The sequence below is a fragment of the Chelonoidis abingdonii genome, chromosome 1 (assembly GCF_003597395.2).
Source record: "Chelonoidis abingdonii isolate Lonesome George chromosome 1, CheloAbing_2.0, whole genome shotgun sequence".
Taxonomy (NCBI): Eukaryota; Metazoa; Chordata; order Testudines; family Testudinidae; genus Chelonoidis; species Chelonoidis abingdonii.
The window spans coordinates 105,328,739-105,343,347 of record NC_133769.1 but is presented as its reverse complement, the minus strand read 5'-3'; the positions used below and the strand labels follow the sequence as shown (position 1 = coordinate 105,343,347).

The 14,609-nt window shown below is 43.0% G+C and overlaps 1 protein-coding gene across 4 annotated transcripts in view; it reads right to left on the bottom strand.

The window, feature by feature from the left end:
- The window catches only part of APPL2 (adaptor protein, phosphotyrosine interacting with PH domain and leucine zipper 2), a 224,854-nt gene that overhangs the window by 7,592 nt on the left and 202,653 nt on the right, over positions 1–14,609 (bottom strand). For all 4 annotated transcript variants that reach the window (XM_075068758.1, XM_032787258.2, XM_075068756.1 and 1 more), the window contains 7 exons: positions 7,257–7,415; positions 5,504–5,692; positions 4,151–4,193; positions 4,013–4,069; positions 3,820–3,908; positions 2,473–2,631; positions 2,256–2,305 (listed from right to left, as the gene is read on the bottom strand). In XM_075068758.1, the coding sequence (XP_074924859.1) occupies positions 2,256–2,305; positions 2,473–2,631; positions 3,820–3,908; positions 4,013–4,069; positions 4,151–4,193; positions 5,504–5,692; positions 7,257–7,415 (746 nt within the window). The remainder of the gene's footprint in view (positions 1–2,255; positions 2,306–2,472; positions 2,632–3,819; positions 3,909–4,012; positions 4,070–4,150; positions 4,194–5,503; positions 5,693–7,256; positions 7,416–14,609) is intronic.

Genomic DNA, 14,609 nt, shown 5'->3' with positions numbered 1-14,609 from the left:
AGAGCCCAGAGATCCCACAGAAATGATGAGCTGCATGCCATTCTAGGGGGTGCCCCTGCAACAACCCCACTCATTGCTTCTCTCCTCCTCAACCCTCTAGGCTACGGTGGTAGTGTCCCCGTATTTGTGTGATGAAGTAATAAAGAATGCAGAATAAGTAACACTGATTTTTAGTGAGAGAAATGAGGGGGAGGCAGCCTCCAGCTGCTATGATAGTCTAGGCAGGACATTAAAGGGTGACGAGAGAGAGGAGCGCAGCATCCCGCTGCTATGATAGTCCAGGCAGTACAGAATCTTTTCTTTAACATGAAAGGTGGGGCTGATGGAGCTCAGCCTCCAGTTGCTAGGAGGAAGCAGTTACCAGCCGTCTTGTACCATCTGCCGGGATGACCGGAGTCTTCCCATTTTACTCAGGCGCCCCGCCGACCTCACTGTGGCCAGCCAGGAGCACTCATGGGCTGATGATGAAGATGGATATCAGTCATATTGTACCGTCTTCCATCAGGAAGGGATGCTGGTGTTCTGCACTGCAGCACCCCGTCTACCAGCAGCATGCAGTAGACATAGGGTGACATTAAAAAAGACGAGCAACGTTTTTTTTCCCTTTTTCTTCGGCAGGGGGAAGGGTGTAAATTGATGACATACACCCTGAAACATCTGGGAAAATGTTTTTGACCCTTCAGGCATTGGGAGCTCAGTCAAGAATGCAAATATTTTCGGAGACTGCGAGGACTGTGAGATAGCTGGAGTCCTCAGTACCCCCTCCTCCCTCCATGAGCGTCCATTTGATTCTTTGGCTTTCCATTACGCTTGTCACACAGCACTGTGCTGTGGACTCTGTATCATAGCCTGGAGATTTTTTCAATGCTTTTTCATTTCGTCTTCTGTAACGGAGCTCTGATAGAACAGATTTGTCTCCCATACAGCCATCAGATCCAGTATCTCCCGTCGGTCCATGCTGGAGCTCTTTTTGGATTTGGACTGCAATGCCACCCTGCTGATCAGAGGCTCCACGCTGGGCAAACAGGAAATGAAATTCAAAAGTTCGCGGGCTTTTCCTGTTACTGGCCATCCTGATCAGACACAGGAGGAGTTGACCCAGACTGTGGGGAAGATCACTGAGGTGAGCAAATCTGCCAAGAAGCGCAGGACCCACCAAGGTAGAGGAGGAACTTTGTCACAATATATATTGAAATTTTTGTAACTGATTAAAATTTTTTCTTTTTGACTTCTCGTAATAATACCCTCGGTCTCTCTCTCACTGCTGCTCCAGCTCTATTAAGTAGCTGGACTGACTATTTATTTATCACTCTTAAAAATTGTACAATAATTTTGCATAAAGCGTCAGGTTCTAATCTCATGTGACAAAATTTCCGTTTTCCAATTTGTTCTATTCTTGACGGTTTGCTCTGTGGGGTGGCAGGAGCAAGAGAGCATGGTGAGTTCCTCCTTTCTCTGTGGTCCTCTCAGACTTCAATGGCTGCTTTCCTGTTCTAATGAGGCCCTTGTAAGCCTTCCGTGCTTACTGCATACTAAGCTAAGTGCCCATCTCCATCACAAGCTCTTATTTACTATCTGTATTATACAGCAGCACCCAGAACTGTAGGGCCTTACCAAATGCATGGTCCACTTTGGTTAATTCCAGTGGTAGGATTGTAAAATTACTCCATTTCATGCTTTCAGATGTTAACATCTAAAATGTCACCATGTTGTAACTGGGGGCAGGGGGGTGTCATTGAGAGGAGCCCCAAAGCTGTTGCAAGGGGGTCATGGGATTGCTACGCTTGCTTCTGTACTATCTTCAGCCACAGAGCTTGCTGCAGTCAGCAGAGGTACCTGGAGATGGGTCTGATCTCTCCCCCCAATAGTAGCTATACAGGGGAAGAGGAAGTTCCATCCCTCCCCAGCCCTGCCGGGACTACCAGCTGGAGCCTGGTTCTTAGTAGGAGCCCCCGGCTGGGGCATCCCAGCCCTGCCCCCTTCCCCCGCCTCCAATAGCTAGATTTCAGGGTCTGTGATGTGTTTTTCATGGCCTTTATTTGGGTAGAGCCCTACCCATAAGCCTCAGTCAGGATCAGAGGCCCATTAGGTCAGCGTTTCTCAAACTGGGGGGCTCCCAACCCAAAAGGGGGGTGCAAGACTGGGGGTTTCGAGAACAGCGGCTGCTGGTCGGGCACCCAGCACTGGGGTGAAAAACCATCTATAAAGCCGTTAATACCACTAGACATACACTTAGGACTATTGCCCCATTATACCTTCCTCATCATTCTTGCTGTCTTCAGATTCTCCAAATGGGTTTGTGCGCCTGAAAAATATTTTTAAGAAAATCTAATCACATATGTGCTCAGAGCAGCCGACTGATTTTATGAAAATTCTCATCGGTCTGAATGATCACACACAAACTTCGGAAAGGGAATAGCCCTTTCCTCTCAAACCGTCTGGTCAAAGTTGTTGAACATTAGCTGGTTGTACCTGCCACCTCTGTTTTGATCCAGGAATTCAGTTGCAGGAAGTACCATGTCAAACTGAATTGGTGTTCCAGGTGCAATTAACTCTGTGCAATCGGGTTTGGTGGACAGTTCTTTAGGGATGATCCTGTCACTCACCATCTCCATATTCTTCACATTTTGGCTACATGGAAAATGGAGAAAGGTTTTGAATGAAAATGTAATGTCGTAACATTGGAGGGAAGACAGGTTTACACCAAATCCCAGTGTTCATTGCCCCCAATAAGCAAACTGCAATATTAACACATCCCTGAGGCTACTAAGTGAATTTCTCTTCCTCTTCATCGTCATAAATAAAATCACTTACTAGCGAAAAGAAATGTTGCTACATCCAAAAAGAAGGAACAAATTCCAAATGAAAGCCAGTGCCTGCTCTTGGTTACATGTTACCATGGTGAATGATGTGCACACCACTGCCCTCTATTGGTTATAATCAGAACTGCACCAGTCTATCTGCTCAAGTACAACTCTACCCAGTGATGAGCTGACTGCCTCCCACCACCCCATCCAACTCCCCCTCCTTCCTGACTGCTTCCCCCAAGACCCTTGGCCCCAGTCAACCCCCCTTTTCCCCACCCTCTGACTGCCCGCTCTACTTTATTTAGTGCACTGCTTTTAGGGTCATGCATTCAGAGCATGAATATAGTCAGTCTCTGGAGTTGGCTTTGGACCCGTCACAGAGACTGAGGAGTTCTTGCTGGTTAAGAGGCTGGATTTCTCAAAAAAAGTTCAATGGAAAATGTTTGTTTTTTACATCCAGGTGCACACAGCTTCATTAACAACCTCTATTTGGAGACAGAGGCTTTAACACCTGACTTGAATGGGTCCAGGATCAGACCCAGCAAAGACTGCAAGACGACTCCATGTGCTGGTTTCAGAGTACAGACAGGAATAGGGAAAGGCAGTCTACATCGAATTTGTATGGTGACAGCATTCAAGGGCCCCCAGTTAGCAATCAGGACCCCATTGTGCTGGGCACTATACAAGCATATAACAAAACTGTCCCTGCCCCGAAGAGTTTACAATCTAAGTACTGTGTCTGTTTCATAACAAATGAATAGGAGAAACCCCACCTGTATGTTAAAATCTGAAGTGGCTGGGGCCCTGATCCTGCAAGCTGGACTGTATGCAGCAGAGCCCTGAACTCATATTGGATCCCATTGCCTTCACTGAGATTCCACACAGGCACAGGGATCTGCTGGGATGGACAGAGTTGCAGGGTCAGGGCTTCCCACATCTGTCTTGCCCCATAAACAGAGTCTGACTGACTGCACAACAGCAAAAATCACTCCTACAGAAAAGTGAGTGTTACCTGGGACGCAAACTTTCTTGTTTTTTTCCAAAGCTTGTGATGGGAGTCACTGCCTGAAGGGCTGTCTGATTTAACTTGATTGCAACAGCCTACAAAACAAAATGACATTTCACCCTTACAGCAACGCTATGGGTCCTGTGCTACGCCAACAAAGCAAGCTGGAAAGAACAGATGAAAACAAACAAGTGCTCACCTCTGGATTGTCGGTGAGATAGATCTGCCTGGAGATGTTGTTGATTGCACATATCCACTGTAAAGAGAAAAGAAACTGAACACTCCAAACTATTTAAGGGATAAGAAAGTAAAAACGTTAACCAGTGAAGTATTTTACCTCCTCGTATTCTTTTTTACTTTCTGCTTGAAGGGTTATCCCCCTAAAAAACACAAATACATTAGCTTCATGTTTTTCTTGTATCATTGTTATATTACATGCACTCACCCTCCCTGCACACAGAGACAGTTTCAAGGGGGGAGACTCAATAATCTCAAGTATCAGAGGGGTAGCCGTGTTAGTCTGGATCTGTAAAAGCAGCAGAGAGTCCTGTGGCACCTTATAGACTAACAGATGTATTGGAGCATGAGCTTTCGTGGGAGAATACCCACTTCATCAGACGCAAGTGGGTATTCACCCACAAAAGCTCATGCTCCAATACTTCTGTTAGTCTATAAGGTGCTACAGGACTTTGTCGCTTTTTTCAATAATCTCATAAATTGATCTTTAACTATTGCAATTCTATATCATAGATAAGGCTGTAAGAAAATCACAAGCCATAATTTTGCTGGGGAAACCACATCTTTTAAACACACACCACAACTTTCTATAGTTGCCGTGAATTTGAGTGGCGTTGCGACTCAGTGCGCAAGGCTGCAATACCACTTGCTCAGCTTTGCGAGCTGCTGTGCAGGGTTGCAATGCCACTCAAACCTGGCCCAGCTGCCCTTCCATCATGCTAGCTTTGAGAGCCAGGCGGGACACATGTTGTCCCTTCTGTGCTGCTGCCCTGCTCGGGAAGGCAAGCTGTGTACCTTGACAGAAGGTGCTGCAGCTTACATGGAGGTGTACCTGTTTCTATTTTTGTGTGCGGTTGTTTTGTGGTACTTGAACTGACCACACTGAAACCACAGCTTAGCTTTAACAAGCCACGGCTGCAACTTTTGCACCAAAAAAATCATGACTCTGTTACAGCCTTAATCCATAGAGTTATACTGGACACTTGAGTCTGCACTCATGTTGATGGTACTCACAAGTACTTCAGCTAATGAAGCTTTCACAGCACTCTGAGGTAGGCAAGTCGGTATTATTCACATTTTGCACACAGAGAACTGAGCTATCATAAATCTACAGAGGCAGCGAATGTCAGAGCTGGCATTCTGGAGTACCTGACTCCAAAGTCCTACACTCAGGCTACTAAAATGTGCCTCTCTGTGGGCAGCCAGCAACCCGAGTTGTGTGAATACCCCATTCCTAAAGGACACAACATTCATCATTTATGCAATGTGCGCACTTGATTTAAATGCGCAAAAATACTCTTATTTCCTGCAGGTCAGCATTTTGATGGCAATCCAGCTCAGTTAAAATGGCTGTCACTAGGGACCTGTGTTCACACAATTAGGCATTCTGAAACCCCATCCGGTACACCGGACATGACTGGTTGCTCTCTAACAGAAAACTTGTGATCCATACGATTTTCCTGTAGGAGTGGTGATTTGAAAGCAATATCGTCGGTCTTCACAGTCCACTGCCATTACAGAGCAGTTATCCAAGTCCTGAATCAGTCCTCCAGCTACTGCTCCCCTGGGCTGGCACATCAGGTTTCCTCCTTGAGTGAAGAAATAGAGTCTGTCCCAGGTTGTAGTCACCAGGCCTGTTTTACTATAGAGAACACACCGAATTAAGACCAGTTAGCACAGTATTTCTAGTTAGAAATAACCCCCAATTCAATTCCTGGATCAGAAATCACCCCTGCCAAACTCTGAGCAGGTCCTGCTGCAGATGTAGGGCTGATCCTTATTGTCAAACAAGGATCTTTGTAACTTGTAAACTAAATTTCAACAAACATGTCAAAAGACACCCAACCACAATGGAGACTCATCCTCAGGGCAAGCTGAATGGTTAAGGAGCAGCTGGTTTCGAGTGATCCAAGTTTAAAATGAACAATCATTTGCAGTATTTCCTAGCTGGGAACAGCAGAAGGTTTAGGGCAAACAACCGAGATGAGGCTGCATGGAATTTTATTGTACTCTATTAAAAAAAAAGATGCAGTAGAACCTCAGAGTTATGAACACTATGGGACTGGAGGTTGTTTATAACTGAACAAAACGTTATGGTTGTTCTTTCAAAAGTTTACAACTGAATATTGACTTAACAGCTTTGAAACTTTATTCTGCAGAAGTAAAATGCTGCTTTTAACCATAGTAATTTAAATGAAACAAGTACAGAAACATTTTTCTTACCTTGTCAATTTTTTTTTATTTTTTATTTAACAGTACTGTACTGGCCTTTTTTTGTCCTTGCTGCTGCCTGAATGCAAACTTCCAGTTCCAAATGAGGTTCTACTGTACTTTTGAGCAATCAGGAGCAGCAGAAATTTCAACACAAATGGGCATAAATTTTGAAAAGTTACACTTCTACAAGTAGAATCTTATATTGAAAGTACATTCTTCTATGGAGTCATTTTACATGATGCTGTAACCCATCTCTTACACTGCTGTTAAACCGTTATATTTGTAATCCAGTTAACTATCAAAAACTGTTCAAATGTCGGTTTCCATTTAATTTATTTCAAAAACACAATCAGACCCCATCCACCTCTGCTTCTCTTCTATATACATAACTCCTGCTGAAGTCAATGGCAGGGTTAGTAAAAGAGACTTTGCAGGATTGAGCTCTAGTGGGGTATATGTTCAACACCATCGACCTGGTTTCTCTGTACAACTCCTGTTGGTGTAAAGGGAAATTTGTGATGAAAACCCTAAAATCAAAAATCTAGCTCCTCCTTGTAAACAGTATTGCACTTTCATTAGCCTATAAAAGAGAGAACATCCTGATCCCAGTCTCAGAGGCTTCAGTGAGCTGCAGACCTCAATCCAACATGACATTTTATTTTCAGACACTCAAATGCATGAATTCAGGCCTTGTAGTTGAATTCTGCTAGAGGGAAAACCAGTTAGTCACAAAGAGAGAGACTTTCAAAAGCCCCTAAAATGTCTTAGGCTCCTAAATCCCATTTTTTAAGGTGATTTAGGAACTGAAAGGTAAACTTTTCAAAAGTGCCCAAATGATTTAGAAGTCTTAATCCCACTGATTTTCAGTGAGACTTGGCCCTGAAGTCACTTAAGTGCTTTTGAAAATTTTACTCAAAGAATCTTCATGGTAGATATAAAGCAGAAATCAGCTGCCAGTCACACAGATAAACAAGGCGGACTATCCTTCTTACTTTCTAAGATTAAGGTAACCAGCCTTCTGAATAAGGTTTCTGTTCACTGCTGGTGAGGTGACATCAGAATCCGGGGTGTAAACAGACTCATTAACTGAAAGCAAGTCGTGCTGGGATACTCTCATGGCGTCAGCTTCAGCATCCAACTCTCCCTGTATGCTGGAAAAAAATCAAAGCTGTTTCACTGTCAGTCAGTTAACCCAGGGACACATCTAACGTATGTAATCCTGCAAGAACAAAAATATTTATGTTAAATACATTGTATGCTACTGTGGCACAGCTGGATTAAATGCACAAAAGGTGTTTACACACAGTTCCCTGCTGATTTGGAGTAGTGGAAAGAGAAAGTGGATTTTTACATGGATTTAAGAGGAAAAATAGTTACAAGAATACACATGAAAGGATCTCTGTGAGCACTTGGTCAATAAATACAGGAAGGAAGGAAGGAATGGAGAAAAGAGATGAAGATTAAGGAATTACTCCCAGTAAATTAATCTGGGATTACAGAAACAAGATGCGCCTGCAAAAGAGACATTGAAAACTTGTGTAACACAGGTAAGGGTGTGTTTTTAATTTGGTAGCAACAGTATTGCCACGTTCTTCACTTGGTGTTTGTTCTGAAATTCTGGTGTTTAAGAACATGTGTGCTTGGCAGCTAGTTTACTATAGGCATGCTGTACAAACACATTTACTGCATTTCTACGAAAACAGCATGTACTGTGAACGTATTTCAAACAGTACTGTGTTTTTTCTTGGAATGAGTACTGTTTGCACCAAGGATAGCGGTTTTCTTCCCCGAACATTATAAAGGAGAGTGATATGGAGAGAGGAGATATGAAAATGACCAAAAATCATGAAACGATGGCAGGATTATTTTCTGTTCTCCACAGCGGTGCCCAAGGAACAGCCAATAAAGGAGCCCCATTGGTAGGCACAAACATAGCGCAGTACACAGTCCAGGCCCGAAAGAAGTTACCGACTAAATAGAAATGACAGGCACAGGGTGGGGGAAGGGGTGGAATACACAAGCAGACGGAGCATTGTGATAGCAGTGGAGGCCAGGGGTGAATGAGCAGTTTAGTTAGAAGGGGATAAGCTACATGGAAAGAAAAGGGAAGGGGCTGAAGGGAACAGGGCAGGATAGTGGAGTGAAGCTGAGGTGAAGAGACTGTGAGGAATGCGAAATGCTAAACATTAATTGTGAAATTCAGGCTGGGTTTATTTGGTTTTTTGAGACACAAACAAAGCTTCAAGCAGCCAAACAGCATTGTGCATATGCGTTGTGATTGAAGCTGAGCAAACAGATGCAGTCATTAATACTAAATCGGTATGTTCCTGCTGGGCTTTATAATAATGTGCCTTGGCTTTCATAGAATTGGTTTGGTTATTTCTGAGAACTGCATGATTTCTGAGAACTGCATGAGAACAGTGGAGTTCCTGTCACTGAACCACTGATTAGTTGATCAGAGCCTTTCAAAAGCGTTACCCACTTTCAGAAATGCTCTGGTGGCAGCTGTCAGCTTACAGAAGGGCAGCAGAGTCCTCCATCAGTCACAAAGGCCTGGACTCAAAGGGCCAGATTCTTCACACTTATTCACACTGAGTTGACTTCCATGATTTACTCACCTTAGTGTTATTCCATGTGAGTATGGTTTGCAGAATCTGACCCAATCTGAAGCTGCCACAACTGTCTTATCTACAGAGGTCTTGGAGGAACAATACAAGGAATTGCTACTTAAGCACAAACAAGTGATTTGGGGCTAAAACTTAGGTTCACTCTTTTAGTAAAGGCTCACAAAACCTCTTACAAATAGACTTTTTTAAAGATCACTGTAAACAGGAGGGGCAGAGTGGGTTAAAACATTCCCCTGCATTACTGGAAACCCTAACCCTGCCGTACTGGTTAGTGCATGAAAACCAGAAAGTGACACAGACTAAACAAAAGTCTGACCATTCTAGATTCATTGTTCAATATTAAAGAAATGGGAAAAGGGAAGTATGTTAGATTTTAAAAATTCTTTCCATTGTAACACTTATTGGAAACACCAATAAGATTTTTTTTTTAAATTTCTATTTTCCTCTTGACAGTGTCCCTTCCAGTGCAGTGAAGTCAAGTCTTTCACATTTGTAATAACTTTAAAATAATAAAATCTTCCACCTAGACATGATTTAGAAAACAGACATGGTTAGAATTAAACAAGCAGAACCCAAATCTGTCCTCACATCCCTACGTAACTCCCACTGTGGTGAATGGTAACTGCAAAAGGGTCTCAAAGTATCAAATTCAGCCTAGAGAAAAAAACAAACACACACACAGATGCAGCAACACTGTGTGTGTTTGTACAGACACACTACAGTGCTGTACAAACATGGATCCACAGTCTCATTACTATGCATTTTCAGCTTCGGAGTAAATTCACATTAACTGATGCTGCCTGTACTAATGTGAAAAGAGAGCTAAGAGGTCTGTGTCATTAAATACTAGCAGACTACCTCTATACTGTCTTTTTAATCCTAATGCTTGAGCCAATCAGAAGGCAACATTTTGACCGATTTCCATGACCTGATGGACCAATCAGACATATGATTAGTCTAAAAGTCCTACCTCTGCAATGCCTCCATTAGAAGCTCATATTTGGCCAGACGTCCCTCCTGCCCAAAGAGCCATTCTGGGCTTAGTCAGGAAGTGATTGTGGGTCTGTATGCCCTTCTGTGTGGGGTTGGGCATTCTGAAAAAGCCTTAAAGACCGACAAGATAAGTTTGATGATATTCTTCCCCGGTTATAAAAATGGTGGTTAGCTAAAAGTGAGACACAATGGGCTCGATCCCCAGGTGCACCACAACAGCATTTGGCTCACCTGGGGAGAAGGGGACCATAGGTGACTTTACACCACCTTCCGGTTCCTGATCCTGGAGTTTGCCAGTCCTATTCCACTGAGAATTCCCCTAGTACAAGCTAATCCTCAGAGGATCAAAGCAGCAGCTGGGGATGATGTTCTAACCAGTGTCGTTCTAAAATAATGAACAAGGAAGGTCACTGTTTTCAGAATAGGAAAGAAGAAAGCAGTTTATATTAAGAACAAGGTATATTATGGAGCACTATTAACATTCAGGGTCAAAAATGGTACCTATTTAAGCCTGTCTTCTAAGAAAAATGAATGAAGAGGATCCCTTATAATAAGGTTTGTTGCTAAAAGAGGACTTTCAATCCTTTGTGGCCTTTTGATGTTTTGGTAGCTGTTGCTAGAAACGTGGAAATCTGTAAACACCAAGCAGCCTTCTGATCTGCAGAGGCCATCAAATGGAAAAAGGAGGTATAACTATACCTGACCTATGCAGCTCTTACTCTGATTGTCCTAACAAGCAAAGGGATGAGAGCAGGTTCTACAGCTAATAGAACGATGAACCTGGAATTACAGAGGAGGGTCCCAATACTTGTGTCATTTCACTCCCCCTAGAGCAAGACTCTGGCTAGATGGAATGAAGACAAAGTTCTTCCCTTTTTCAGCTACGGAAAGCTGTTTTCAAAACATAGGCTGAAGATATGAGAACCAATAGTCAGCCTTCTACAGTGGGTAGGCGCCTTGCAAGGACAATATGCTAGAAGACATTCCCTCCTTTCAGAAAAACTAACAGCATGAAACATCGGACTTTTCTACTCGGTTTTCCAAGCCCTCCAGGAGTTACTGACTGCACCCAATAGATGGCAAGGAGAAGCAAGAGAAGGAGGTATCAAATAGTTGTCACTTAGCTTACAAAAAGAAAATCATCTGGACCTGCACATATAATTTATGCTTATTGGAACGTTTGGACTTCTGCTGGATGGGATTCCCTCACAGCTTGTGTGGGAAACCTCTGAATGCGAGAGGCAACAGGAGCTCCTTTAATGCCTCAAAGACATAACAAATACTCAAAGTAACCCTACAGCCCATATGAAATATGGCACCCATAGAGCTGGCGACTGTCTACCTGAGCCAGACAGCAAGCTGCTTCAACTGCATTTGGGGCCAGTTCTTCTACTACTGAGACCACAACCCTACACTTGATCTGCTGTTTCAGAGACTAAACTTTATAGCTCCTGTAGTTGCTGCTGTTCTTTTGGGGGTCATAGCAGTGATAGTAACCTGGATGAAGAACATTGCATTTTAGTCCAGGTTAGGCAGGATCTGACTGACTAAAGGCATATTCATTCTTACGTAGTGTTCTAGCTCTGCTTTGCAATGGCTCATTTCCAGGACTTCCAAACTTTGAAAAGCCCCACTCCCAGAAAAATACAACCAACTGTGTTCCCTTCAATCCCACGATGCAAGGTTAAAGGCTGATCAATAGATTTGAATTTTAACTAAGTTAGATTGTATTTTAAAATGCGCCAGCTTTTTAGTGTAAGGAACGAAAGTCAATATTGGATATGAGATGCTTGAACACATTATCTAAATTATATTTAAACATGAAATAGAACATTACTTTCTATGTTTAGAACAGTGCTGCTTAGTGATTTTTTTTTTTAAAAAAAACAGAAGTGACTGAGGCAACACTAATATTTTTCTTCTAATAAATCACCTCTCCTATATGGAGTTTATGCGGGGCCTCAGGTTGGGCTTCCATTCAGTGGGGCTCTGCTGGGCTCCTGGGGCTTGTCTCCTCCCTAATTGCAGGATGGGTTGGGAGGGAAAGGCTGGCATCTCCTAAGCCCATCCACTTGTGGCACCAAAAAATATGGATCACTCGGAGGATGTATGATGATTCTTTTATTTTTTTATAGGCTTTGATCACTCAAATAGTTAACAGTATTGCTATTTAAAAGTATCATCATCTGCATCTTGGTAACTCATTGAGATGAACAGTGCTATTCATGCCTCTTCAAGATATTGTTTCAGTCTTTCTGCAAACTCCGGCAGACACCACTGAACTGGTTATGCTTGGGTTGTGTTTTCAAGCTTCTGTTCAAGCTTCTATTCTAATCACAACAGCTAGAGACTTTGTTTTTAAATGAAAGCTGAGACTCTGGAGCACAAGTGAGAGTCCCATCTGCCTCCAGCCAGTCCTTTGTGCTTCCTCACAGGAGTGTCCCCTGGCAGTAGTGTAGCTGGGGGGGAGCAGGGGAGCAGCTGCTCCCCTAAGCACTCACTCGGTGCTTCCCAGCACGTCCGGGTCTTTGGCGGCACTCACTTTGGGCTCCGCTGCGTGCATCTTGTGGCGGCGGCTCCTGCGGCTGGCTATTCTCCTGCTCCCCCCCGCCCTCGCTTTGTGGTGGCCGGGTGACGCTCCTCCTTATGCCTGCTGGGGGGCGCCTGCTACCTTGCGGCTCCGGCCGTGCTTGGCTGAGGACTAATCCAGTGCAGGGGTGTCTCAGCAGGCAGCTCTGGGTCTTCGGCGGCGGGTGCTTCAGTCGCTCCGGGTCTTCGGTGATCGGTAATTCGGGGCAGCAGGTTCTTTAAAAACAAAGTCTCTAGCTGTTGTGAGTAGAATAGAAGCTTGAATAGAAGCTTGAAAACAAAACCTAAGTGTAACCAGTTCAGTGGTGTCTGCCTGAGTTTGCAGAAAGACTGAAACAATATCCTGAAGAGGCATAAATAGCACTATTCATCTCAATGAGTTACCGAGATGCAGATGATGATACTTTTAAGTCTTTGGCAACAAGACTTGGGTTTTTCTTCTCTTTTCTTTTTTTCCCCTTCGCTGCTTTGCAGCAGGTGGCGCCTTTTGTTATGTTTTCACTCCCCCTGCTCTTAGAACCTGGCTACGTCACTGTCCACTGGACTTTGGGAAACCCGGGCTTACTCTATAACATGTTTCTATGGTCCAAACTAGAGTGTGAAAAGTGCCCTGTATAAACAGATCTACTATATATAGACAAAACATTGTGGCATCTCATAAATAGAAGGTACTTGCTATCTCTGGGGAGTTTAAAAAATGAACTTTAGCCTACATGAATGATTTGAACCATAGGGAGGGATCTTTGTAAGGACTGTTTAATGTGGAAAGGATAAAAGTAAGTCAAAGTAGGAAAAAGGTATATAAAATAAGGAACAGTTTAGTGAAAGCTAGTCACATACTTTTATATGCCTTTTCGAACAGTTCAGAAACAAGACAGGCGCTCGTTGGAAGTTAGAAGGCAGCAAAATTGAAGCAGAAAAAGAAAACACTTTTGTGCAAACTGTAAAGAGAATTCACTATTGCGGGATTTTATTAAAGGGAATGGCTTAGTGAAACTGAAAAATTAGACACTTCTATGAACAAGAATAGCAGCTGTAGTTATGTGACTGCAGATAAAATTACGACTATCAAACTTATGTCCTGAGCATGAGGATTGTCTGTCAGCTTGGATCAGGAACAAATTTTCCAATCTTGGTATAGTATAAAACAGTTGGACAAGTGCATTGGAGGGGGTTTATCCCTTCCTTGAACCAGCTGGCATTAGTCACTATCACATTCAAGATACCAGAGTACATGAACCACTGATCAGTTCTGGTACGGCAACTCCTTTCTAGTATATATTCGAGGTTATTTATGACCTTTGCTCTCACATGAATCCATACTTAGAAGGCCACCAAGCCCAGAAGAGGCAGGGATTTGGATATGCCCTTGTTTAAAAACTGGAACCCTTATTTGCTTTTTACAATTTAGTGTCCCACCTAAAAGTCTGTTTAGTGCTTTATCTAATCTGTCCCAGTTAGAAGGTAAGATTTAAAATGTTTTCAGGACTGTCTATACATTTGGATTTCACTGTGAAGTTCTGGTCTGATGAGCATTAATTATAAGGAAACCAATTTCCATCTCCGTTAGAAATGCAAGGAAAAACAAATGTTTGCCAAATGCATAAGGACAAAATTGGGAAAATATTCAGTAAGGGTCTGATCCAAATCACACTGAACTCAACAGAAAGACACCCATCAATTTCAATGTAGATTCTAAGCTAGCTAGGGCAAGGATTGTCTTTCTTCTATGTTTGTTCAGCACCCAGCATAGTGGGGCCTCAATCCTGAGTTTGGGCACCAGCATAATATTAATATTCATTAATATTAAATAGGCTTTACATCAGGCCCTAAACTATTAGAAAACAGAAATCAAACAATACAGATGATATAAAACAATGTTATTAAAATGGTTAGGGGGTTGGGGTTTTTTTGGCTTAGACTACACTTTTCCCCATTTAAAAGTTTTTAAGTGACATCACATACAGGACATCCTTTTCCAATACAGATGTTCAACTCCCGAATTTCTGTGCTCATGAAGGGAATTAGGTGTTTATTTACCCTCTTTATGCTCCGAAATGCTGATTTGTGTGTCCAAAAATGGGGTTTTGGATGTCCTTTAAAGGTACCCAGATTTAAAAAATTGGGCTTATGGTC